Raw genomic sequence first — 24,747 nt, 5'->3', positions numbered from 1 at the left:
TGGGGAGGCTCTTGGCCTAGGTCCCTGAGCCCAGCCGGCTGCAGGCAAAGGACCGACCTACTCAGGAGGAGTGAAGTCACATCTCCCTTGAGGCTGGAGCTATAAGCTTTTCAGAGCCTCTGCTCACAATGAGCCGACAGCCCCAACCCCAGACTGCCCGGACAGTGCGCTCCTCGTCCCTCCCGGTGTCGCCTCTGACTTCACCCATGTCCCAGTATGCGTCTCGCTCAGACTCCAAGGGAGCATTGGACAGCAGCAGCCCCGAAGCCAACACGGAAGATGACAAGACCGAGGAGGACTTGCCTGAGCCCAAGAACTATCTGTGGCTCACCATTGTTGCGTGTTTTTGCCCAGCGTACCCAGTCAACATCGTGGCTTTGGTCTTCTCCATCATGGTGAGTGGGGTTGGTACCAAAAGCAGCAAAGGAAAGATCCGGGCGGCGCTCTGTCTCATGGACTTTTTGTGCTGGGTTTTGGGATGCACACCTCCTCCTTCCTTTTCTTTGGCTCACAGGCTCGCTCTGCTCTCAGAGCTCTGCCCAAAACCATCATCGCCTGCTGCACAGCGCTAACCAAGCCTTCCGCAGAAACAACTTTGTGCTTCGTTGCCCCAGCGCTCCCTCTCCAAGTTCCCCGTCCCCAACTGCTTTCCTAGGACCTCATTGCGCACGCCCTGGAAAGCCACGGTGCATCCCATACTTTGAGCTTGCCGGCTGTGTGTACGGGGCTTGGCCACACTGAGTGCCCCTGCCCTCCAGCTCCCAGATGTGTCCCTATGTCGGCAAGTTCTTTGCAGCCTGCTAGAAACTGCCTCCATGGAGTCCCCGGGAGATGCCCAAGGCTCCTCCTTGAGCTTGCCCCCTTTTGCCCAGAATGCTTTCTCCAGGGTCAAAGTTCCTTCTCTTTCTTCCTACACCCAGCACACCCCCACCCCCGCCTATCTCTAGCACCTGTTTCCCAGCACTCTGCAGGCTGTCACCCGGACATTTCCACAGGACTTTCTTGGTCGTACCCTGCGCTCCTCTCACAAACGAAAAGCCGGCTTGTTCTTTACCTCAATGTGCCCTAGCCCAGCCCGCCCCCACTATGCTGCACAAAGGACCTTGTCAGACTATTCCCACCACCACTCTGTCCTCTGCCCAGGCCCCCCAGCCAGTGCACTTAGGGACTCCTCTATGGAGCTGCACCCTGGGGCTCAGCTCTGCCACCCTCTTCAATGCTCCGAAGAACCAGATCCTCCCTTATTGACTACAGCAGCTGGTCCCCCAGTGGTGGCAGGGTGAAACTCACACAGACACTGTCCCGGGACAACCCTAGAGTTGTGTGCTCCCTCCCCCATAGGCCAACTTCTCCAACAGCTAACCAATGCAGCTCCCACCAAAGACAGGATTCATTCAGCTGGACTAAGTTTCCACAGCCTGCATCAAGTACAGCCACCGGTAAAACCTCTCCTGGGTACAGCGGAGATCCCATTTGCACGCACTCACTGCCCTTCCCCAACCTTGGCTGGCTGCACCAGCATGCAAGTGCGCAATCGCTGAAGTTTTGGGGCTTGGTTCAAATCCCAGTCACACCATTTGTTAGTCCTAAGGTGTCCAGAAAGCAGTGCAGATTTCTGAACCTCGGTTTCTTTGTAAAACGAGAATTATCGTAGCTATATCTCAGGGCTATTGTAAATATTAATGTGATAACTATGACTTACCTAGAATGGTGCCCGGCATCACAATAATATATTAATATTAACAGCAATAATAAAGTTTTCCATATTCAAATGTCACTTCGTGAGACTTGGCTAAAAGTTTAAAACAAAAGCCCTCCCCAAGCTGTAGAAGCCCCTTTCCTATTGCTCTCTGCCTAATATAGCATTTAAGACTTTAAGTTTGTATGGGGGGGCACATACAGCACATGAGTAGAGGTCAGAGAACAACTTTGGGGAGTTGCTTGAATTCTGGGGATGGAACTTGGGTCACCAGGCTTGTACAGCAGGTGCCTTTTCTGGCTGGGCCATCTCGATGGCCCTTATTTTATTTTTAATATGATTGTTACCTTCGTCCCCTGGCTACACAAACTGCAAGTTATATGAGAACAGGGATATTTGCCATGTTTATTAGTGGGTGCCGCAGAATCTGACACATGGATAATCTTAGGAAATATCACAAAATAAATGCATGGGTGAAGGAAGGTGTTGATGGATTCACATGTCCATTTTGCTCCTATTTCAAAATCCTGGAAGTTGAAGCTCTCCTCTCACACCCGTTTCCAACCAGCTGACTTCCCCACTTCCTTCCTCTCCCTGGGCTGACCCTGGGTTCATTTTGGGTTCTGTTCTTATTTTCAGAGAGGCTGGAGGAGTTGTGGGCTGCCAGACTCTCTCAGCAGCAGACTCTCAGGCTGATAACAGTGCCCATCCTAGAAGCAGTTAATTTACCCTTCCCAGTGCCACTTAGGAAAAAAACACCTACAGAGGCTTTCCCTCTCACTGGTCTGAAATCAGCTACCAGCTGGTGGTGACAGGCTGGGTGTTAATGATGCAGATAGGGTATCCTGGGAGGTGAGGTTTAGGATGGGAGCCTCTCTTAAGCCCCTCACTCCCCAAGTTTTTCTCCATAGCTTCACAGCATGATACCATTTGACCCCAGAGTACAGAAGGCTTTGGGAAAGTTCCATACATCTTTTTTTTAAAGCTTTAGTTGTCCATCTGAACCATGGGGATGGGATGTTGGTGTGTGTTGCTGTTGTTTGCTGCAGTTGGCGGGGGAGGGGGGAGTAATTTAGTTTTACTTTGTTGTGCACGTGATAGGGGAGGGGAAGTTGTCAAAGGACAACTTTGTGGAGTTGTTTCTTTCCTTCCACCTTTACGTGGGTTCTGTGGATTGAACTCAGGGCCTCAGGCTTGTGTGGCAGCTGTTTTATCCACTGAGCCATCTTGCTGGGTGTGGTTCTGTTGTTTTTGTTCGTTTCAGGCTTGAGGGTTGTTGGTAGCAATCCTGGTGCTGCTGTTTTGAGACAGAGTTTCACTTTATAGTCCAGGCTGGCTTAGAACTCATGGGCCTCCTGCCTCGATCTCTTTGAGTTGCTGGGTTGACAGGTCCATGCCATTGTACCTGGCTTGTGTGCATTGTTTAACATTGAGTAGTAGTCATAAGGATGAGACAAAATATACCATGCCAATCATGTGGAGCCCGCAGCACTGTGCTGGGTGTGTGCAACAATCATCACACATATGGGTATCTGGAGGTATCACATGTTACATTCGGAAACAAGCAGCCTATGAAACAATTGAAGTCAAAATTGTAAACAGCCCCTCCTATACACTTGCTATTGTACATGCTCTAAAATATTGGGAAGTAGTTTCTCATTCAAGTAGAGTAAACATGAGACTGATAAACTTCATGTCAATAATTCCAAAGGGCAAAGAGAAAAAGTTGTGTAGGGGCAAGGTAAGAGTCTGAGTGTGTTAGTTGTTGAAAGGAAAGTGGGGAATTTTATTTGTTCTAAGATCAGAGGTCCATATCTAGCAAAGACCTTCCGGCTGGCATGACATCGTGACAGTAGGGAAAGTGAGAAAGATCTGGACAAACTGGCTTTCTAGTAGACCCACTCTCACAATTTCTCATTAACACATCGGTCTATTGATCATATGATTGGATTCATTCATGAGGGTAGCACCCTGCTTACCTTCTTGATAGGTCATAATGGGGACTGATCTCCAACAGGAAAGTTGATGAGACACCAGACTCAAACCATTACAGCAATCGTCCAATCCTGTCATGGATGCGTAAGATTTAAGGTGTCTTTTGATGTCCTGTCCCGGCTGTTTTCCAATCTCACTCATCTATAAATTCATGATAAGTAAAGCAATATGTCTGGGGGTGTTGGCTTGGAGTTGCACATTCCCCATAAAGACATTTGGAAATGTTGGGAAGTATCTATAAGCACCACAGTGATTTGGGGAGTTTGACATTGATGAAAAGAGCCAAACTACAAATGTCCAGTAATGCTTCAGGTTTTCTCCCAATGCTGAACTGACATTTCCCAAATACCAACAGCACCCCAATTGTTGCTCTCTGTTCATGTGATAAAACATTCTGACCAAGGCCACATGGGACGGAAGGGCTCATTTCAGCTTATATTTCACAATCCTCTGCCAAAATCAACATGGTCAAGTCCATAACAGCTTGATCTCTGTTGTTGTGATAAAAACACCCTGATCAAAAACAACTTGGGGAAGAAAAAGGATCTATTTGGCTTTCACTTCCAGATCATAACTATCATTGAGTGGAGTAGGAGCAGAAACTCAAGTAAGCAACCTGAAGGCAGGAACCATGGGGAAATGCTCACTGACACATGCTCAGCTAGCTTTCTTAGACATCCCAAGTCCACCACCTAGGGATGATGACACCCACAATGAGCTGGGCCCTCATACATCAAATAACAATCAGACAACTCCCCACAGACATACCTGCAAGCCAAATTGATCTGGGTAATTTCCCAGTTAAGACTCCCTCAAATGACTCTGGGCTGTCAGGTTGACAGCCAATGATAACTAGGACACACTCTAATCAAAAAATGTTGTATAGTGGATGGTGATGTAAACGTAGATGTGTTGAAAATATTGAAAAGACTCCAAACAACCAGTTTCAAAAATGGTTAATTAAAAAAATGCAAGCAATCTCACTGGGCAATGGTGGCGCACGCCTTTAATCCCAGCACTTGGGAGGCAGAGGCAGGTGGATCGCTGTGATTTCAAGACCAGCCTGGTCTATAAAGCAAGTTCCAGGACATGCTCCAAAGCTGCACAGCGAAACCCTGTCTCAAAAAAAAAGGCAAGCAATCTCAAACAATCAACACCTATACTATTAAGCCAAGCCTGAGGAGCATTCTATGTAATTACATGTTGGAGTAGGTACATGGGAATAAAACTACTTTGAAAGATACAGAAGATTGTTCAAGCTGTGGGGATTGGTGTTCTTTCTAATACCCATTGTGGAACCAGAGAGTCTTAGGGTAAATGGTAGGATAGTAACAATGATATACTGGAATTCTGATGTGCTTAGCATCGCTTGTGGTAGAAGCATGGAAATTCTCAAGACACTGAAAGAGTACTTGTCAAAAGTATATTTAACCTGTATTCACTGTGGAGAGTGTTGTACTGTGTGACTTTTTCTAGGGTGACAAGAACATGTCTATTCTTCCCAGACAGGGCACCAATGATAGACGAAAGAGATAATTCCATCCAGGTCTACCTTAGTGAACCGGTGAGTGGGTTTGGGTTACTTACTGGAGCATGGATGACTCCAAGGCAGCTGCATCACTAAAAAACCCAAAGTCTCCCTCCTCCCTCCAGAACACAATGTTTCAATTGGAAAGAAAATGACTATACAACACATATATCCAAAGAATTTCTCTCTAGAATGAGTTACTGCTAAGTCGAACTGCATTTTCATGTGAATTTGAATGGAGCACCTTCCTGAGTGCAGGTACAGCCCTGAACCAGGGCACGAAGCATGGCAAGTAGAGTGCAGGCTGGTTTTCAGGTTTCATTCAACATCTTCCCTTCAGTCCCAGTTATTTCTATTTGTTACATCTGAAAGGATCCCCATAGTTTGTCAGCATAGCCCTCCACCCTGGAGAAAGAATGTTTGCCAATTCAACAAATATCTCTATGCAAGACCTTCTCCAGGCACCAGTTTTTTCTATACTAAACTTTCTCCAGACACCGGAACCTTCCTATATTTCTACTGTGTTAATAAGGCCAGCAAGGTCTCTCCCTATAGATCTGGAGGAAGTGAGTTCTCCAGCAAGTTGTAAGACTGCTGACAAATTTGGAGTGAGTTCACCATCTGTCGGTATTATAACTGGGATTTGATGACTGCCTTAGAAGACTGTGGCTGAGTCCACACTAAGCCTCCATCCTTCTTGATCTCCTGATGCAACAATTTCTACCACTGACCATCCATGGTCACTGCAGTCATAGATACAGAACAGCCCATGACTTCTGGCTGGTTAGCTTCCAATCTTCTTTCACTGGAAATCCTCCTTCACCCCTTTAGAGCTTCTCTACAGACCCCAGTGGGGTTTAAATCCTGTGCTGTTTGTCGTTTATGATTCCATATAAGTATCTCAATCTTTCTGAAGCTTGGGGCTTTTTAGCCCTGTAAGAGGGGGCTGGGGTGCTACTTAGCTACGTGAAATTGCTGGGATTAAAAGATAAACATTTAAAGTTTCAGTTAACTGCCTAGAACCCAAGCAGAACACAGTACTGAAACTGATGATGGTGGTAATGGTGGCACTGATGGTGGTGGTCATGATGATGATGATGATGATGATGATGATGATGATGGTAACAGTGGTTGTGATGGTGTCTATAGACGAGAGGCACAAGTCATTACCTCTCCCAGTAGAAATTTCTCTGTTTTGCTGTGTGACTAGCAAATTTCTATCAATAAAAACAACAAATAAGTATTTCTTGCAGCCTAAAGGTAAACATCAAAGCTAAACTAAAATATACTAATAAGCCTTCATCTCAGCATGGAATAACAAAAGCTCTTGTTTTTCTTACTCTGATCTGAAACCACTTAAAGTGCTGGTAAGTGAACTTAAAATGACATAAGCACCCAAAGACAAACTAAGAGTACAGGAGAAGAAAAGAGAGATAAAGAAACAGTTGATCCTTGACATAATACACAGAGTGCTATTATGAAATCTAGATCCTACAGAATGGCCAAGAAAAAAAGTCAATTTTCCCTGAAAAACTCTGATTCAAAGTTAGAGGTATCAGTGCATTTGAAGGTAATTTAAAAAAGAAATGGTACGGCTGAAGAAAAGAGAAATCTTTGAATGTATGTTCAAGAAGTCACTGGGGAGCTGAGGAGATGGCTCACTGGTTAACAGCACTTGTTCCTCTTACAGAGGACAGTGATTCGATTCCCAGAACCCACATGGCAGCTCATCAACTCCCTACAAATCCACTTCTAGAGACTCTGACACCTCTTCTGAACTCCAAAGGTGCCAGACACTCATGTGGTGCATAGACACACATGCAGGCAAAACACTAATACACATAAAAAATAAATAAATCTTTTTTTGGACAATGAAACCAGAAGATACATAGACATCATCTAGGGCCCTATGAAGCCAGGCAACTACATCCTCAGCAACTGTGACTGAAGTTAATGCTCTGGCGAGAATTAACAGAAGGTGTCTAGACACAGTCGAGGCCGATAGTAGAGAGTGGGAGCCACCTGAAATTGGGATTAATGGAAAGTCACTGTGTTCAACAAGGAAGTTGTTGGCCCCACAGGGGACGGGAGAACTTCTCTCCAAGGATGTGACCAGTTCAAACACAGAAGTGTCTTGGGGGGTTGTGTTAATTGCCAATCTTAGTGCTATGACCAATACCTATCATAAAGAAAAGAGGGGCTTATTCTGTCTCATAGGTGGGGTAGAAGCTAAGGTAGAAGGTCACATTGTAGTCACAGTATGAGCCTGACCTGTGCCCCACAGACTCATGGTTTGAGTCTTTGTCCCCAGTGGATGGTGAACTTTTGGAAGGATGTGGCATCTTTATGAAGTCAAGGCTAACCTATGGAAGGAAGTCAGGAGATGTGGGCCTTTGTAGGTTGTAGGGGACCTCTGGCTCCTGTACACTCTCTATGCTTCCTGGTCTGCCATGATGTGAACAACATCCATTGCACATCCCACTGTCGTGAACAGAGCTTCACTTTCTTGCTGTCATGTGCTGAACCTCTAAGAGACTGAGCCAAATTAACTCTCTCCTCCCTTGAGGCATTTCTAATAGATATTGTGGTCACATCGACGTGAAAATAACTAATATACATGGGATCCAGCAAAGGTATCCAATGTAGAAAAGAAGCAAAGGGAAATACTACTGAGAGCAAGACAATTGGCTTTATACACCAACAGAAAACACCACTGATAATGGAAGTTTGGGCCAAAGCCATTTGCAGGAAGCCACAGACATTCCCTGAACTTGACCACATCTTCTCAAGATGACAAGATTTGTGGTCACAAAGAAAATAAATACCCACAGAATGAAATACAAACTGAACTGTGTGTTCTTTCCATTTGACTCAGAATCTACCAGGCACTGGCTCATCCATCAAAACTGGGTTTCAAGTGAATGACAATTAGGTTGTCTGCTCTACATAGTGACTTCCAGGACAGACAGGAATATGTAAAGGGACCCTGTTTCAAAACACACACACACACACACACACACAAAAGTTATGGATACCTCCCAAGCATGGTGGTGCACGCCTTTAATCACAACACCAGGGAGGCTGAGTCAGGCAGATCTCTGTGAGTTTGAGGCCAGCCTGGTCTACTTAGGGAGTTCCAGGACAGTCAGGGCTATATAAGGAGACCCTGTCTCAAAAATAAATAAAGAAGAAGAAAAAAAGTTATGAACACCTATGACTTCATTTCTATTTATAAGTCTGAAGCTCTAATTAAGGAACATCTAGGTGGTCCCAGAGAATAAAGACCTGACTTAAGTCTGCCATCATTTGAAAGCGTTCCTCTAGACACAAACCGACTTTATATAGCACTGCACATTGTCCAAGCAGCTCCTACCTCATTATTTCCAAAGTCTGATTGCCATATGGAAGAGTATCAGGGAGCATCGGTACTTAGGAGCCTAGAATTAAGCTACTATGTCAGTCCTTCTGATCTGAGATCAGAGGTGTGGGATACATATATTTCAAGATAGTAATCCATGTTTCTCTACCAAAGAACATGTTTTTAAGTCCTGTTTGGATTTACTGACAAAATGCTAAAATAGATGGGTCTGTTATAACATATGTGGGCATGAACACATATATACACTACAATGTAATGTGTGTGTGTATATATGTAATATATATTTATACAATTGATTGGCCATTAATGGATGACTGTTAAAGTGCAGTTATAGGAACACGAAACCATATTGTTATGCAGCCAATGTTTATATACCATTGGAATTACACATAATAGAAGGAAAGGAAGGAGGACAGGTGGACGATGGGATTTAAGAGACAGAGACAGAGAGAGAGACAGAGAGACAGAGAGACAGGGAGAGACAGAGAGACAGAGAGACAGAGACAGAGACAGAGGCAAAGACAGAAAGGCACAGAGAGAGAGAGAGACTAAGGCTTCCTTCCAAAGGTAGTAAACACTGTCCAGATGATGAGCAAAATATCAGTGAGATGAGTCACTAAACAGGTAGTGGCTGAGGTGGGATTGGCCATTCCTTAACAAGCAGCCGTTTCTGACTTAGCGTGTGTAGAGTTCTGATGGTGACATTGAGGACGTTTTCAAATATTCATCATGAGAGCCAGGGAGGAGTCACACATTAAACAATGCTTCTCAAACTCCCATCACCAAGGAGCTTGTTAGGTCATAAATGCCACTGCTCTTCTAGAGTCCAGTTGGAAAATCGCCCTCTCTGTATCCTCTCCCCATCTTTGTCCATGCCGCACACGGGGAACTTATCTTTCTGTTTCTTTCATTCTTTATATCACACATCCTGTATGAACTGAGAAGAAAGTGTCTATAATTAGCTGCTTTTGGGAAAACTATCTATTCTTTGAAAAGTCTGGGGTTACGGTGGTTACATGAGTTGTTCTTTGAGTGGTCTGGTATCACCCTTGTTATTGGTATGGCCCTTGCTATTGGTGCTGTTTTTACAACATACAATGTTTTACGTTTTGAAGCATTTTCATAGCAATGTAATTTCACTTGATATGCATGAAAGTTACTCTCCCTGATTAAATAGACTCAGGAAAGTGACACTAGGGGACAAAATCAAAAACATCCGTCCTTGAACTGTCCACTCAGTCGCTTGAAACGCTGTGATGAGATGGCCATGCACGGTCCTTTGACAGGAACATGACTCTGAATACTGTCTCCTTTAATAGACTTGCCTTGTCAATATGGGGGCATCATCTACTACTCTCCATCAGCCCACGAGGAATTCCTCCCTGACGCCTGGCTTTAATGATGGGCAAAAGGACAATTCTCATTTGTCCTTGAAGATATTTATGGAGCAAAAAATACTAAGAGCCAAAGAGGGTACAGATGAGCATGAATGAGCTCACGTAATAAGAGGAAATACACCTTGTCCTCTGGGAGCCCAATCTCAGGGTTCCCAAGAATACTTTCAGGCTAAGAAACTCAGGAGCAAGCAAAATCTAAACAAGAAACCCCCAAATGGTCGGAAAATTCAGGCATCATTACTAAAAATATCCACTAAGTGCCCGCATACATCAAGATTTTTGATGAAAGTCAGCCGTCTAGGAGTTTGGAGTCTAAAGTGCTGATCTCCACAGAGTTCTTGCATCTGGTCCAAAGGACTCAGATTGTGATCAGGTATTAATGTAACTCTGCAGGTGCACTGAGAGGATACAGGGAGAGAGAGAAGCAAAGACAGTGGGAGAAACAGAGACAGACAGCTGCAAAGAGAAAACGCCACTCCTCCCTAGCCATATATACGGGGAATTAAGGAGGGAGAAGATGACGGTGCCTTTGGTGAAGAGAAGAATCAGTTTCAATAAAAAGGGAACATTTTATGATATTAAGACTTCAGTGTCGCAACTCACAATGACAGAGGGCTAGGGAGATGGCTCGGAAGGTGAACACACTTGCCGCCAAGCTAGATGATCTCCGTTCCATCACTCAATTCCACTTTGGTGACATAAGAGAACCAATACCCAAATGTTGTTCTCTGACATTTACACACATGCTGTGACATGTGTAACGCCCCCACACACACATACAGAGAAATGCTTAATTAAACATAGGTTTTCTTTTTATTCTTAAAGGACAAATATTAGTATATTCTAAATAGCCAGTAGGAAATATTAAATACTTATGACTGAGGAGATGGTGCTGTATCCATGAGGACCAGATACTGAGTAGGCATGAGGGCCAGAGTTTAGATCCCCAGAACCCATGCAAGCATGGTAACCACCTCTATTCCTAGCTCTCAAGAGAATCTCTCCAGCAAGCTGGCTAACCAATTGGTGAGCTCTGGATTCAATTGAGAGACCCTGCCTCAGTAAAAACAGAATAGTCCAGGAAGACCCCTGACGTAAAGTTCAAGTCTCCGCATACATGCACACATGTGAACATACATGCATCTACAAACACCACACATACACACGAATGCTTTTGATACTCAAAGCAAACTGAGGGCACGTGTCAGACCTGTATGAAAGGACTGCTAAGAGATGAAAATTGAAAAACAGAAACAGAAAAACAGAAACTGAATGAAAAGCTATCTGAGGCCTGTTAGAGATTCAACCAGCATTGGCAATGGATTATAGTGCATGACAATAAACCTGAGAGTGCTCAGTATAGTAACTTCTTAATATTTTTGGTCTCTTTGTTAGAAATATGAAAAGTTTTAATAATATTTTGACTAATTCTTTGGTAATGTAGTATAATGTATATTGATTCTATTCAATACCCTCCTCCAACTCCTCCCAGATCAACCCCTCCATCCTCACCTCCCTATCCATCCAACTTTGAGTCATCGTCTTTGTTGTCTTCCTCCTCCCTCCTCCTCTTCTTCTAAACCCATTAAGTCCGATCTGTGCTGCTCAACTCTCTTGAGAACGGGACCTGCTCCAGAGTGTCGTCACCCTACCACAGGTCACATTTAAGAATACTGACTCTCCCGCTCCCTGCAACTATCAAGCACCAGCAGCTCCTCAGCTGCAGGTGGGACTTCATCCCCTTGTCTTAGTTGGGGGTTTCAGAGGTTTGGGCCATTATCATCTTGGCAGTGTGCAGGCAGATATGGTGCTGCCTACATCTTGATCAGAAAACAACAGGAAACTGAGCCATATCTTGAGTATAAGAAATCTCAAAACCATCCCCACAGTGACACACTTCCTCCAAAAAGGCCACACCTACTCTAACAAAGTCACACCTCCTAATAGTGCTGCTCCCTATGAGATTATGGAGGCCAATTACATTCAAACTACCACACCCCTCCATGCTGGGACTTTGTCTTGCTTGTACTTGCATAGGCTTCATGCATGCTGTCATAATCACTGTGGGTTCCTATGTGCAACTGTCCTTCGTGTACAGAAAACTGTTTCCTTGAAGTTACCCATAACCTCCGGCTCTTTACAACCCTTCTGCCCTCTCCTGGGGAAAAACTTTTGAAGGAAGTGGTGTGATATTATGTATGTATGTGTGATTTAAGGCTAAGCACTGCAGTCTGCTATTCTCTGCACTCTGACCAGCCTCTATCAGTCACCATCTACTGCAAATAGAAGCTCCTCTGAAGACGGTGTGTGTGGGGGTGGGGGGGTACATGGTCTGTGGGTACAGCAGTAACCCTCAAGAGTCCATTTAGTAGAATAGTATTAGGTTTCCCCTACAGTCTGTGACTCAGGGTGAATGGGTCGAATGGGGAAGCAAGTCAGAACATAAAATTATATGGACAGTGAGGCCCCACATGGTTTATCAGTAAAATGTGTCCACACACCGTCTCTGTGCCCTCACATGCCTCAACACGGATGGAGGGAGAAAAGACTGGAAGTATTTCCAAACACCTATTGGCCATGCACATTTTACCAAGTAAACGAGAGTCTTCCAGAGAGTGGCAAGAGGTGTAAAGAGAACAAACAAGCAGCATGAGTGAGAAGCTCAGGTGAAGGCGGTGGTAAAGTTTTTATTTTAGAAACAGTGGTGGGCAAAGGCTAAAGGGAGAGAAGCAAGCTACGTGTACAAGAAGGTACATATGCCATGTCATCTATAGCATCCCTTAGAATGGGTCTGACTTCTTCAGGTAGGAACCCGAGCCCATAGAATGGATCATAAGGAGCTGGTAACCCATTCAGTCACCTGGTGGCGTGTCCCCAAACAGTTTTTAATGTGCCTTCCTTTGGTCTGCCGTCAACACAGCCTGTTCACATATCCAGCACCAGTTCAACATTTGCTCTTTCTTCCACCCTCTTTCCAAACTGGACCTATTTCTCTAAGCTAATTTGTTCACTGTGGAAGCAGAACCTATTTTTTGTTCGGGTGATGGTTAGTCTAAGTGTTAATGAGCTCCGGTTTAAATGGGATTTACGTTAATCAACAATAGCTGGGTTTGGATGGTTCTTGTCTTTCGCTGCCAAGAGCTCCCTGTAAAACACCCGTCTGTCTTCTTCAGGGGGTGTTCTAGCCAGCTTTAACTGTCAGTGTTAGCACCGTTCAGAGTGACCTGAGAAAGGAGTCCCAAGTGAGGGATTGTCTGGATTAGACCAGCCTGTGAGCATGTCTATGGGGAACTGTCTTATTAATTGATGCAGGAGGCCCCCAGCACACTGTGGGTGGCCCCATTCCCTGGGAAGGTAGTCCTGGGCTGTAAAGCAAGGCTGGCTGAGCCTGAGCAAGTGAGCAATCCAGCAAGCAGTATTCCTCTATGGTTTCTGCTTCTTCCTGCCTTGACTTCCCCAATGATGGACTGTAACCTATTCATTTGGCCATGATATTTGTCACAGCAACAGACTGAAACTAGAACAGGGGATATTTCTCTGGGGCTCCCACAAAAGTCCAATCTGCTCATTCTGGTTCCTGCTTGGCCTTGCTGCAGCTCTCAGTGGGCACCTGAGGTGGGTCATTGTGCCCACAGGCTGTTTCTGAGCCCTGCCATCATCTCCTAACAGTCATTACCAACTTCTCCAGAAACCCTAACCCTGGAGCTTTGAAGAAGCTAACATTCCATCACTGGACAGTTTCCCTTCTACCATCTGATAACACAGTGAGGTGTTATGATAAATCTTTCTGCCAAAAGCCACCCAAGCTCTACCACCATGTGGGCACTTTCTACCAGCCACCTGAGTTCTGCCTGCCTCGTGGATGGACAAAATAATACACAGAGACTTATATTAGGTACAAATGCTGCTTGGCCAATGACTAGGATTTCTCATCTGTTAACTCAGTCTTAATTATCATAAACCTATATATTTTATAAGACTTAATTAGGATGCCTTTCATTGTCGTCCTCATCCAGGGGTCATATGGTGATTTGGAGGAAGAGAGAAGGGGCCCACTTCCTTCTTGCCCTTATTTATATATGAGTCTCCCTGCTATGTCATCTCCTGCAAATCACCACTTCTTTACTACATTTCCCAGAATCCTTCTTGACTCCTAGTCCTGCCTAACTTGCTGCCTCATTGGCCAAATAGTACTTTATTTATTATCCAATAAGACGAACACATACACAGAAGCACTTCCCCCATCAGTGAGGTGGGGCTTAAAATAACTAAAAGGTTGTAAAGCCATCACCACTGTCCAATTCTTGTAAGCTTTCACACCCCAAAAAGAAACTTTTACTCAGCCTGGTCTGTGACCCAGAACTAGGAGAGTTGAGGCAGGAGAAGACTGAGTTTGAGACCAACTGGACAAAAAAAAAAAAAAAAGAAGAAAGATAAAATATAAATATTGAAAATTTTGCACCAGCATAGAAATTCCATTTTCTTAGTCAGGTGTGGTGGTGCATTCCTGTAATCACAGCACTTGGAGGGCTGACGTAAGAGGATTGCTACAAGTTCAAGGCCGGCCTTAGCTACATAGAAAGCCCTTATTTCAAATAAGGAAAAGACTTTTGGATATGACAGGGCTGTTACACTCATGAACATAGCTGCTATGGCTGCCTATCTAAGAACTGCATATGGTCAAGCCAATCAACCTTCCAGATTGGATACAGGTGGGGTATCACAGGCCCTACACACAGTGGAGAGCTAATGGCACTTGATGGCTGTTGGGAGGCAGGTGAGAACCAGTTTTCTTCAAGTGTGTGGCCTCTCCTAAGTTACATATGCTTTAGAGAAAGGCTCTGTACCATGCATACATGGGCTTCCTCACTGGACTATGTGGGTTATAAAGGGGGGGGCGATGAGGTTAAGACGTTTGGGGGGGGGAGTCTGAGAGGCATTGTATACAGAGACACATGTATGAGATTCTCAAAGAATAGATAAATAAAAGCAATGTTTAAAAGAAAGGAAAAGGATCCCATGTCATCACTCACTCCCCAATCCCACCAGGCAAACCCAGCATGCCTTCTGTCCTGATACCTTTATTTATGCTGGATATTCCCTAGTGGACTCTCACACTCGTGTTCTTTCATGTCTGGTTTCTGTCCTTTCGCACGCTGGTCTTCAAGGGCCACTTACACTGCCCAGCATCAGCACTCTCTTCTTTTTAGGCTCACAATATCCTGGACCTTTTTTTAAGGCTAAGCACCAGCAAATTATACCTCTGATTAAGTGTTGGATAAATCGGAATTGCTGTGTGACTCCACTCAGCATTGTTAATGAAGAGGGAGTCGTGTGTTTAGTTAATTTCATCATTGTTCAGGCATTACAGAATCACAATGTGCACCCAATCCTGAGCCAACCCTGGGAGCAAAAACACAATGTATACCTTGATGTTGCTTTAGATATTGATTTTTCCCCAATTTTTCTTTCCTCTATCATTTGTTGATGGAAATTTGAATTTAATCCACTTGGAGCCTATTATGTTTTGAATCTCAAATGTCCCTCACCAGCTTATGTTTAAACACTTGCTTCCTAACTGGTGACACCATTCGGAGAAGTTGTGATACCTTTGGGATGGGAGGCAAGGCGCCATGCAGAGGTGAGCCACCAGCTCTTTTGGTTGTAGTCCAGCCCAGCTTCTGGTGAGCTCTCTGTTTTCTGATCAACTAAGATGTGACAAGCTGAGCTGCAGCCACTAGCAGAACAGCAACCATCATGCTCTCCCCATCACGATGGACTGGGGGACCCTCCACTCCATAAACTGAAATAAATCCTTCCTCCCTGAGCTGCCTCCTATCTGGTGTCTGTCACAGGGACATATAAGGAACCAATACAGGGCTCTAACAGATAATGCTGTTACGGACCTTTGTGCATAAACTGTGTGGTCACGTACTTCAGTCTTCTTAGGATCATCCTACAAGCATCATTGTTGAACCCTGTGATGATTTAGCCTTCTAAGGACCCAACAGACTGCCTGAAAAGCAGTTGTGCCTTGTTCATACCTGGCCAGTGTCCCCAGAACTCATTGTCCCGATTATAAAATGGCTGTGACTTAACAGTTTTGAATGAGTGAAGAACGTAGCTTGCATAATGTCTTCACGCTCTGGGGAAGGTGCTGATGGGCCAGCTGTCTAGCTTCCTTCTGGTGGTTGGAAACAGGAAACAGTTGCTATTGGTTGAATGTCAGAGGCAGAATAGGCGTTGAGAGCTTTCAGTGCAGGCAAAAACCCAATCAAGTGAACACCCATGGAGAAGACACAGAGAAGTTAGGTAGCTTGCTCAGGGGTCTAAGAGTAAAGCTCAGGGTGTGGCTCATACAGAGGACGTGCCTCTTATGTTCCAGGAACTAGGTATGATCCCTAGAGTCACCAATAACAACAACAAGCAATAATAATAATTAGTATAATGATTTCTCGGGTGTGGTGGCACACTTTTATAATCCTAGCACTCGGGGGCTGGAGGAAAGAGGCTCATTGATTCACAGTAACCCCAGGCTACAAAGCAAGTTCAAGGCCAATTGGAGATGCATATTGAAACCTTGTCTCAATAAGAAATAAATAAATAAATAAATAAATAAATAAATAACCAAGGGGATGGACTAGAGAGAGAGCTCAGCAGTTAAGAGCATTGCTACTCTTGCAGAGGACCCAAGTTCAGTTTCCAGCACCCATATCAGGTGGCTCACAACACCCTGTAACTCCAGTTCCAGGGGAATCTGATGCCCTCTGGCCTCTGAAGTCACCTGCATGCATGTGGTGCACGTAAACTCATGCAGGGACACGCATATAAAATAAACAAGTAACTCCTTTAAAATAACCAAATCCAAGGGCTTGGGATACAGTTCAGTAGCAGAGCACTTTCACATTGAACACCTCCTGACCCCACCTCACCCTAAAGAAGAAAAGGAAAGATCTGGGTGGCAGATGGAGCCCAAGATGGCCCGCTCAGCACCTTTTTGCTGAGTCTTCATAGCACAGCATAGCCTTTCGATATCAGAAACGAAATCAGGGCCTCCAGGCCCATGGTGGGTTATCGTCTCTAACCTTTGGTCTCAGAGAGGAGTCTCCAATTCCAAGTCATCGGCAGGGCTTGGTCTGTAGTTCAGTGTGTGTGTGGGGGGGGGTCCTGAGTTCAAGTCCCACTCAAAATAAACTCATAAATAAAGCCATAGTAGAGACAAATAGCTCCTATCTCTGAGAAGCTTAGCAAGCAGATAAAGCCCTGTCCATAGGACTCCCACACAACCACACACAGCAGACAGATGGCCTAACCATCCAGTGCTCACTGCTTCCTTCTTCCCCTCCCTCTATCCACCTCTTCCATCCTTGATTCTCATGACCACAGCCTGCCCATTCTTCAGGTCTCATTCCACCTGTCTATTCCCTCACGATACCCCATTTTAAGTAGGTCCCTTGCTCTAGGCAGTAGGATCTGACTCAGCCCTAGTGTAAAACACACACACACACACACACACACACAATTAGAAAATGAACAAATTGGTGTAATTCATCACTTTAGGACCACGGTAAGAGTGTCTCACCTGTGGGGTCAAACCAGGGTTGTCCCCCTGCCACCTATAACCAACAGCTGTCCAAACAGGAAGAGCACTGGGCAAATAGGATCATTAGAGGGGCATTTCCCAACAAAGCATGGCAGTGAACTCGAAAAATGAAAACTGGCTATCTGAGTCTTTTTTCTCTTTTGACTAGAAATACTTGTGTGAGGGAAGGCTGTGTCTGACCCTGTATCAGGCTCTTGACAAGTACAGCCAGCTGGCAAGAACAAGATGCTCACAAATGAAAGGCAGCTGAGTAAATGATTGGCAGGAACTCAGGGTTCAGTTTAGCCTAGGGTCAGGGGTCCCAGCCAGGTGATGGTGTCACACAGGAGGCACTCAGGAGGCAGAGGCAGACAGATCTCTGTGAATTCAAGGCCAGCCTGGTCTATAGAGCAAGTTCCAGGACAGACTCCAAGCTACACAGAGTCCCTGTCTCAAAAAAAACCAAAAAAGAAATAAAAAAAGGGTGGCCAGAGGAAACAGACATGTGAACCAAGACAAGAAGAATGAGACAAGGATGGAAATGGTTCCCAGCAGAGGAAACAACCCTAAAAACAGAAGTCAGGGAAGTGAAAGTAGTTAGGCAGGAGAAAGACTCCACAGGAGGCTAGGGAGGAGCCTGGAATGGTGGCTCACTGCTTTAATCCCAGCACTCAGGAGGCAGAGGCAGAAGAATCTCTGTGACTTCAAGGCCAGCCTGGTCTACAGAGTGAGTTCCAGGACAGCCAAGGCTAAAATTAAAATAAAATAAAATTCTTGGAGCTGGAGATGAATCAGCAGTTAAAAACACTGGCTGCTCTTACAGAAGACTGGGTTCAGCTCCCAGCACCCACATGAGAGCTCACAAACATCTCTAACTCCAGTTCCAGGGGATCCAGTGCCCCTCTTCTGACCTCCCTAAGCACCAGGCACACATGTGGTGCACAGACATACATGCAGACAAACACTCATTCCATAAAATAGAATAAATATTTTTAAAAAGAGGGTAGAGAGGTATATATGGGAGGGGGGCAGCCCTGAAGAGCTGGAAAGTCTCTACAATGGGTCAAAGTATTGAGAAAACATGGCTGCCGAATGTCCAGCCATAGCAGGATATACATCACCCCCTCCCAGGATCAGGTACATCAAGAAAGAAAGGGCAGAGAGAATATAAGAACCAGAGGAAGAGGGTGAGGACTGTGCAGTGCTGACCTCCAGGCATGGCAGGATCAGTGTTTTATCACAGGAAAAGTCAGAAGCTGTGCCACTCAGCTTTCCCCTTACTGTAATGAAATACCTCCAGTCAATTTATGAGGAGAAAGGGTTTACCTTGTCTCATAGTTATAGAGGTTTCTGTGCACTGTCTATTTGTGGCTTTTGAGTCTGTGAAGAATTAACTACATGACAGGAACACAGGGTAGAGGAAGTGACTCCCTTCATGGAAGCTGAGGAAACAGAAAGAGAAAGAAGATGGAGAGGAGAAACCAGAACCCTATAAGTCCCTTCAAGGACACCCCCTCAGTGACCTAAAGCCTCCCAGCCCCACAAAGCCTGCAGCACCTGGCCCATTGGGAAACATTCCAGAACTGAACTACAGCAGGAGCCAAAACACACAAAAAAGGGAGAAGGGAAAAGAGAGAGGAGAGAAGATAGGGGGAAGAGGAGAAGGGGAAGGGGAGGGGGAGAGAGGGAAAGGAGGAGGGGACTCACTTAGAAAGAAATGAAGAAGTCCAATTTCAGAAGGTCCAACCAGCCAATGGAAAGCACAGGCGAATGTTTAAAGGCAATACCAATGGCAGATCTGCTAAGTCTACCATGATTTACAATAGTCTGTTCATAGCAAAAACAAGGCCTCCCTCTGCAGCCTGCGCTGTGCCACCAGGCCTTGCCAGAGGGAGGATGAAGCTGTTTCTACCTAGATTTGTAGGGAATATGTGAGGCATTCACATATGAGGGACCAGGATTAGACACGCAGGCTTACTACTGCGGCTTTGTCTTGGGGTGCGAATTTCTTTCTCATAACCTCAATCTAAGCGTGCCCAGTCATCATGGAAGCTGGAGCGAGTGTCAGAATAATTTTCACAGGATTTGTGGATGCAACATCTAAAAGACAGACCAAGCAGCCTAACACGGAGAAATAAGATTAAATGGAGTTTTATGTTCTGTCTGTTTCTGTAGTGTTTAAATGATTGGCATGTATCCAATTGCATTCCTAACTTTTAGAAGAATGAGTAAGATTGTATAAATTGGGCCAGTGAAGTGGCTCAGCAGATAAAAGCACTTGCTGCCAAGCCTGGCGACTTGAGTTCAAGCTACAGGATCCACATGTCAAGGAAAGAATCCACTCTGACAAGATCATGTACATTTTAGGTGTCTACAGCCACCCTGGATCCTTTGTTAAGCTGCTTCCATTGGGTAATTTGTCACAATTATGAGCAAAGTAACTCTGGCATCAACCCTTATGCTACTCCCTCTCCCCCACACACACACCATAACACAAGTCCCTTAGACTGGAATCTTGGAATTCTATAGTCTCCTAGCCTGATCCTTCCTCTGTAACTTTACATTCACCCCAAAGATTAACCAGGGAGAGCCCTTGTCTAAGAACCAGAGGGGAGAACAAATTCAGGGTGGGAGTCCTATATAGAGAGGAGAATCCTCTTTGGCACTGGAAGAGGGTTTTCAAGTCAACAGCAGCCTCATTCAGCAGGATGCCAGGCTGTCTGAAGGTGAGGAAGGATGTATCCATAGCTTGTACTCAAAGCTCTCAGCCAGGTGGTCAGTGTGGCTTCAATGACATGCAAGAAACAAGCCAAATAGGCCAGAGCCCCACACCTCTTACCTGAGCCTATAGGCAATGCCCTGATGATAATAAGTATGCCCTTCAGGGTGCCCCAGGCTGGCTGTCTTCCCTATGTATTTTGATAACTGCTATTGGAAAACGTAAGATTTTTTTCTTATCTAACAGTCAAGAGTTAACATTGTTTGGGGGTCTCATTAGTTTTCCTGTTCTCACTCAGACCATCACTAAGGACACACAGAAGAACTATGATTTGTCAAGAGCAGATGGTCTGAATCTCCATAGCCCTATGCTAGACTCTAAGGCCTGAATTTGAATTCCTAAGGCTCTGTGCAGTGACTGTTGACTGTGAAGCCATCTAAAACACCACCTGAACTTGGGACCTTATGATACTGGAGGTGGTCAGAGGTAGAGATGAGCTTGTCACACCCCTAACCACCCAAAGACTTAAAATAAGAACAAGGTGGGAGTAGCAAGCGATTCATAGTAAAAGCTGGTGTGCATTGAACATACAAGGTCCATGCTGACCACTTCGCATGTTAATTCACAGAATCCTATGTGTGAAGCTGCTGCTGCTGCTGTTGCCCCCAATTCATAGACAAGGGCAAAGGGCCTTGGAAAGGTCGGTTACTTTCTGTACCTATCACAGCTGCTCAAATAGAATCTGAACTCAGGTGTCTGAGATCTTGTTCTTTCTCAAGTAGCCCCAGGTAGACCTAGAGCAGGCTGAGCACAAGGGCTGAAGTCCCGATCCCAGGCCTTTGTTTCTGGGGATCAGACCCCAGGGCCTTTGATGTGCTAAACTAACCCTCTACCCACTGAGCTGCACCCCTGACAGAGTGGGAAAGGAGGCTTTGCTGAGCTCAGTAGGAACCCTTAGCATGCCAGGTCCTGGAGAAGTCATGGGTAATACAGAGAAGGACCCAGGATGCTGGGGGACTAGGGAAGGGGGACCAAGGCTCAGGACAGCATTTCCCATCCGCTGCAACATTCTAACAGCCTGAGAAGCTATGTCTGTGGGTTCCAGTTAACAGATGGCCTTGACTTGGGCATAGAGGTGAATAATTGGGCCAAAGTTTCTAGTGTGGCAATGGTTGCATGTTTTCTGTAAATAACCAAACAGCAGATAGTTTGGGTTTTACAAGCGCTACAACTTCTGTCCTTAGTTCCTAACACTGTCCCTGTAGCACAAAATAGGCCACAAGCAATAGTAAACAAACCAGTACGGCTTCAATCCAAAGAAGCTATGCAAAAACAGGTGGGCAAGCTGGCTATGGGTCACACTTGGCCATGACTGACCTAATGTTTGACACAGGTATGTCCTTTCATTCTACAGATATGTATTAAGTGTCTTCCACTTGACAAGTATGACTCTGGAAACTGACATACTGGGCTGAATGAGAGAGACTAGCACTACCACCCACATAGCCCCTATATGGGTGTGCAAGACAAACTCAGTTGGAAGTAAGAAATATAGAGGCCTTGGGAAGGTCTCCTGGGAGATGATAGTAATGTTGTTTTCCCAACAACCTGACACTGAGGGGAGCAGTCATCAACGGCTCCTTAAGAGTTGTTTCATCAAGACAGCCTGAGAAGGCTCATGCCTTTCCTTATCTGTGGTCTGTGGTCACCGGCTTTTCCTTTGTGTTCTCCAGTCTCAGAACAGCTACAATGATGGAGACTACGAAGGAGCCAGGAGGCTTGGGAGGAATGCCAAGTGGGTGGCCATTGCCTCCATCATCATTGGCCTGGTCATCATCGGTGTTTTCTGTGTGGTGCAATTCTACAGGAAGTAAGTAGGCTTTCTGAACCCCTCCTGCTATTGAGTGCTTTTCTCGAATGCTCATGGGATTCTATTGGGCTACAATTAAGTTTGGCTTTGATAATAAAATTAACAGGGTCTTCATCTTTTCTCATGTTACACAGACCATGCAGGGAAGCTTCGGAGTCCCAGGCCATCAATCACACCACTATATTCTAGCAATTCTATCAGGGAAGAAGAGCTTGACACAACTATAGCCATCTTGAAACATGATTGCTATGACTGTCCCAAAGAATGGCCAGAGTCGGTTTTTCCTGCTTAGTTTCCCATCAAACTACAAATAGACAAATGATTAAAGTAGAAAGTGGAACTTTACAATCAGACCCAGGCTCAAGGGGTACATCTGACCCTTCAATACCATCTGAAGATAAACTAGGGACACTCTAGCAAGGACGAAGTCACCTTTTCCCTCCTTTCTGACCCAGGTTGTAGGAATCCACCTGTTCTTGTGCTGCCTGGACCCACGGTCTCATCAGCAGGTCCCCCCGCCAATGAAATGCACTCTGCAATACTCCATCTGGCACATAGGACCAGTCCATAAACTCTGGCACTAAATGGCTCTGGCATAACAGTAAATATTCTAGGTCTTGCAGGACATGAGGTCTCTACCACCACCACCTCTGTCATAAGTACTGAGCTCTGCCACTGGGACACAACAGTAGCCATAGACAGCATGTGAATGACCGGTGGGGCTGTGTTCCCATAAAACTTTATTTATAAAAACAAGTATTTTTGTCTGTGGGTTATAATTCCCCAAGCTTCATTTCTAGAACAGGAAGTGATGTCAGGCTAAGGCAGGGAGTAGGGAGGAACAGAAAGCCCATGTAGCTTTCCCACTGCCTGAGAAAATGTCACTTAGGCTCACACTTAGAGGGCTGATGCCTGTTATGTGGCCCCATCTGACTGTCAGAGGGCAGGAGATGATGTGAAGGTATAAATGGAGCATCTAGAATTGTTCTAATATCTGTCTCACCACATGTCTGCAAAATTATGTCCTACGTGACTTTGCATTATGCTTGTCTCATTGCTAGTTCAAGGGCAGAAAAGCTGTGTGCTTTGGAATTGCCCATGAGCTCTCCTGTCATAAAGAAAGGGACAGTGATGCTTCTCTCTGGATTTACATATTTTTTCTGAATTCTCTAATAAGCTGAAATGAACTTCCCCTGATAGAATGAATGCCACTTTCCATCAGAGTTTTGACAAAGGCAAAGGCCACATGTTGCATAGCCTGGGCCCAGAAATGAAAAACACAAACCCACAGGGCCAAAACTACTCAAGCTTTTCTCCCTGGGCAATTAACTCTTCTACATCCTTGACCAAAGTACTTTGCCCCTTAACCTGAGAAGGCCAACCTTTTTTTGGCTTCATTGGCCAATGAGACTCACATGGGTGGATGAGGGAGGAAGTCACATCTTTAATCTGGGTAGATCAGCCAGCCCCACCTTGGCAATTGAGAGGACACTGGACATCACAAGAGATCAATTTCCTATCATATAAACCAGATCCACAAGCTATGAGGACCTCGTGGATATGGGAGTCCATGTCCTAACAGAAAGTGTCCCAAGGGAAACAGATGGTAGTGTCCAAAGAAAGGGAAAGGGAAACTAAAAGAGCAAAGGGAACTCAGAATTTCTGTTTAGATGACAATGATATCATCACTCATCACTGAGTTCTTTAAAATCTGATGATGGTGGCCTGGAATGTGGGAAAGATGAGAGTACTGGAGAATAGATGAGAACATGCCGAACTTCATTCTTAAAGAAGTCTCTCTTTCTCTCTCTCTCTCTCTCTCTCTCTCTCTCTCTCTCTCTCTCTCTCTCTCTCTCTCTGTGTGTGTGTGTGTGTGTGTGTGTGTGTTTCACATGGATGCAAATGTGCATACAGGTGTATTCACCTCTGCAGGTCACATGGCAGTCAGAGGTTGATATTAAGATATACTCATCATCACCTTGCTACCTTTTGACATAGAGTTTCTCTTGGAACCCAGACAGATGTCTCTGTCCTAGGCTCTGGGGTGATGGACTCACACTGCCACAACTGGCTCTTATGTTGGTGCTGGAGGTCTGAAATCATGCTTAACTAGCAAGCACTTTACCCACTGAGCTGTGTCTCTAGTGCTGAGTTCTTAACTACAGTTTCTCACCACCTCTCCATCAATGCCTCCTTTTCTGACATGCCAGTGACATGGACAAACTGTTCCCACTTTATGGTCAACTCCAGTATTCATTGATGGGGGTGACAGTACAATGAGGTTTGTAATAAGTCAAAGCCAAAACATACAGATGTCATGGGTCAGGCAGGGAACATACATGAATGCAGTGGCCTGGTTAGGAAACAATGAGGAGACATGGGAACTGTGGTGAACCATTTTAAATGGAGCAACCATCCCTCAGGATGCTGACCCCATTTTTAAAAGGTGTTAAAAATCTGATTTAGATGAAGACAACTGCAGTGTTTAAACCCTTAATAAAACATAGAATGATGACCACACCTGTAGACTGGAACCTGTCTACTTGGCAATCTGAGGTGAACATTTAGATCAAACATC

The 24,747-nt window shown here is 45.1% G+C and overlaps 1 protein-coding gene across 1 annotated transcript in view; it reads left to right on the top strand.

Moving 5' to 3' along the window:
• The first annotated feature begins 206 nt into the window (after positions 1–206).
• Tmem233 (transmembrane protein 233) overlaps positions 207–24,747 on the top strand; it is a 47,198-nt gene continuing 22,657 nt past the window's right edge. Inside the window, exons 1-2 of the mRNA XM_027413787.2 lie at positions 207–395; positions 22,033–22,169. Of these exons, the coding sequence (XP_027269588.2) occupies positions 207–395; positions 22,033–22,169 (326 nt within the window). The remainder of the gene's footprint in view (positions 396–22,032; positions 22,170–24,747) is intronic.

Source organism: Cricetulus griseus, chromosome 4 (genome assembly GCF_003668045.3).
Source record: "Cricetulus griseus strain 17A/GY chromosome 4, alternate assembly CriGri-PICRH-1.0, whole genome shotgun sequence".
NCBI lineage: Eukaryota > Metazoa > Chordata > Mammalia > Rodentia > Cricetidae > Cricetulus > Cricetulus griseus.
This window is presented reverse-complemented; position numbering and strand designations above follow the sequence as displayed.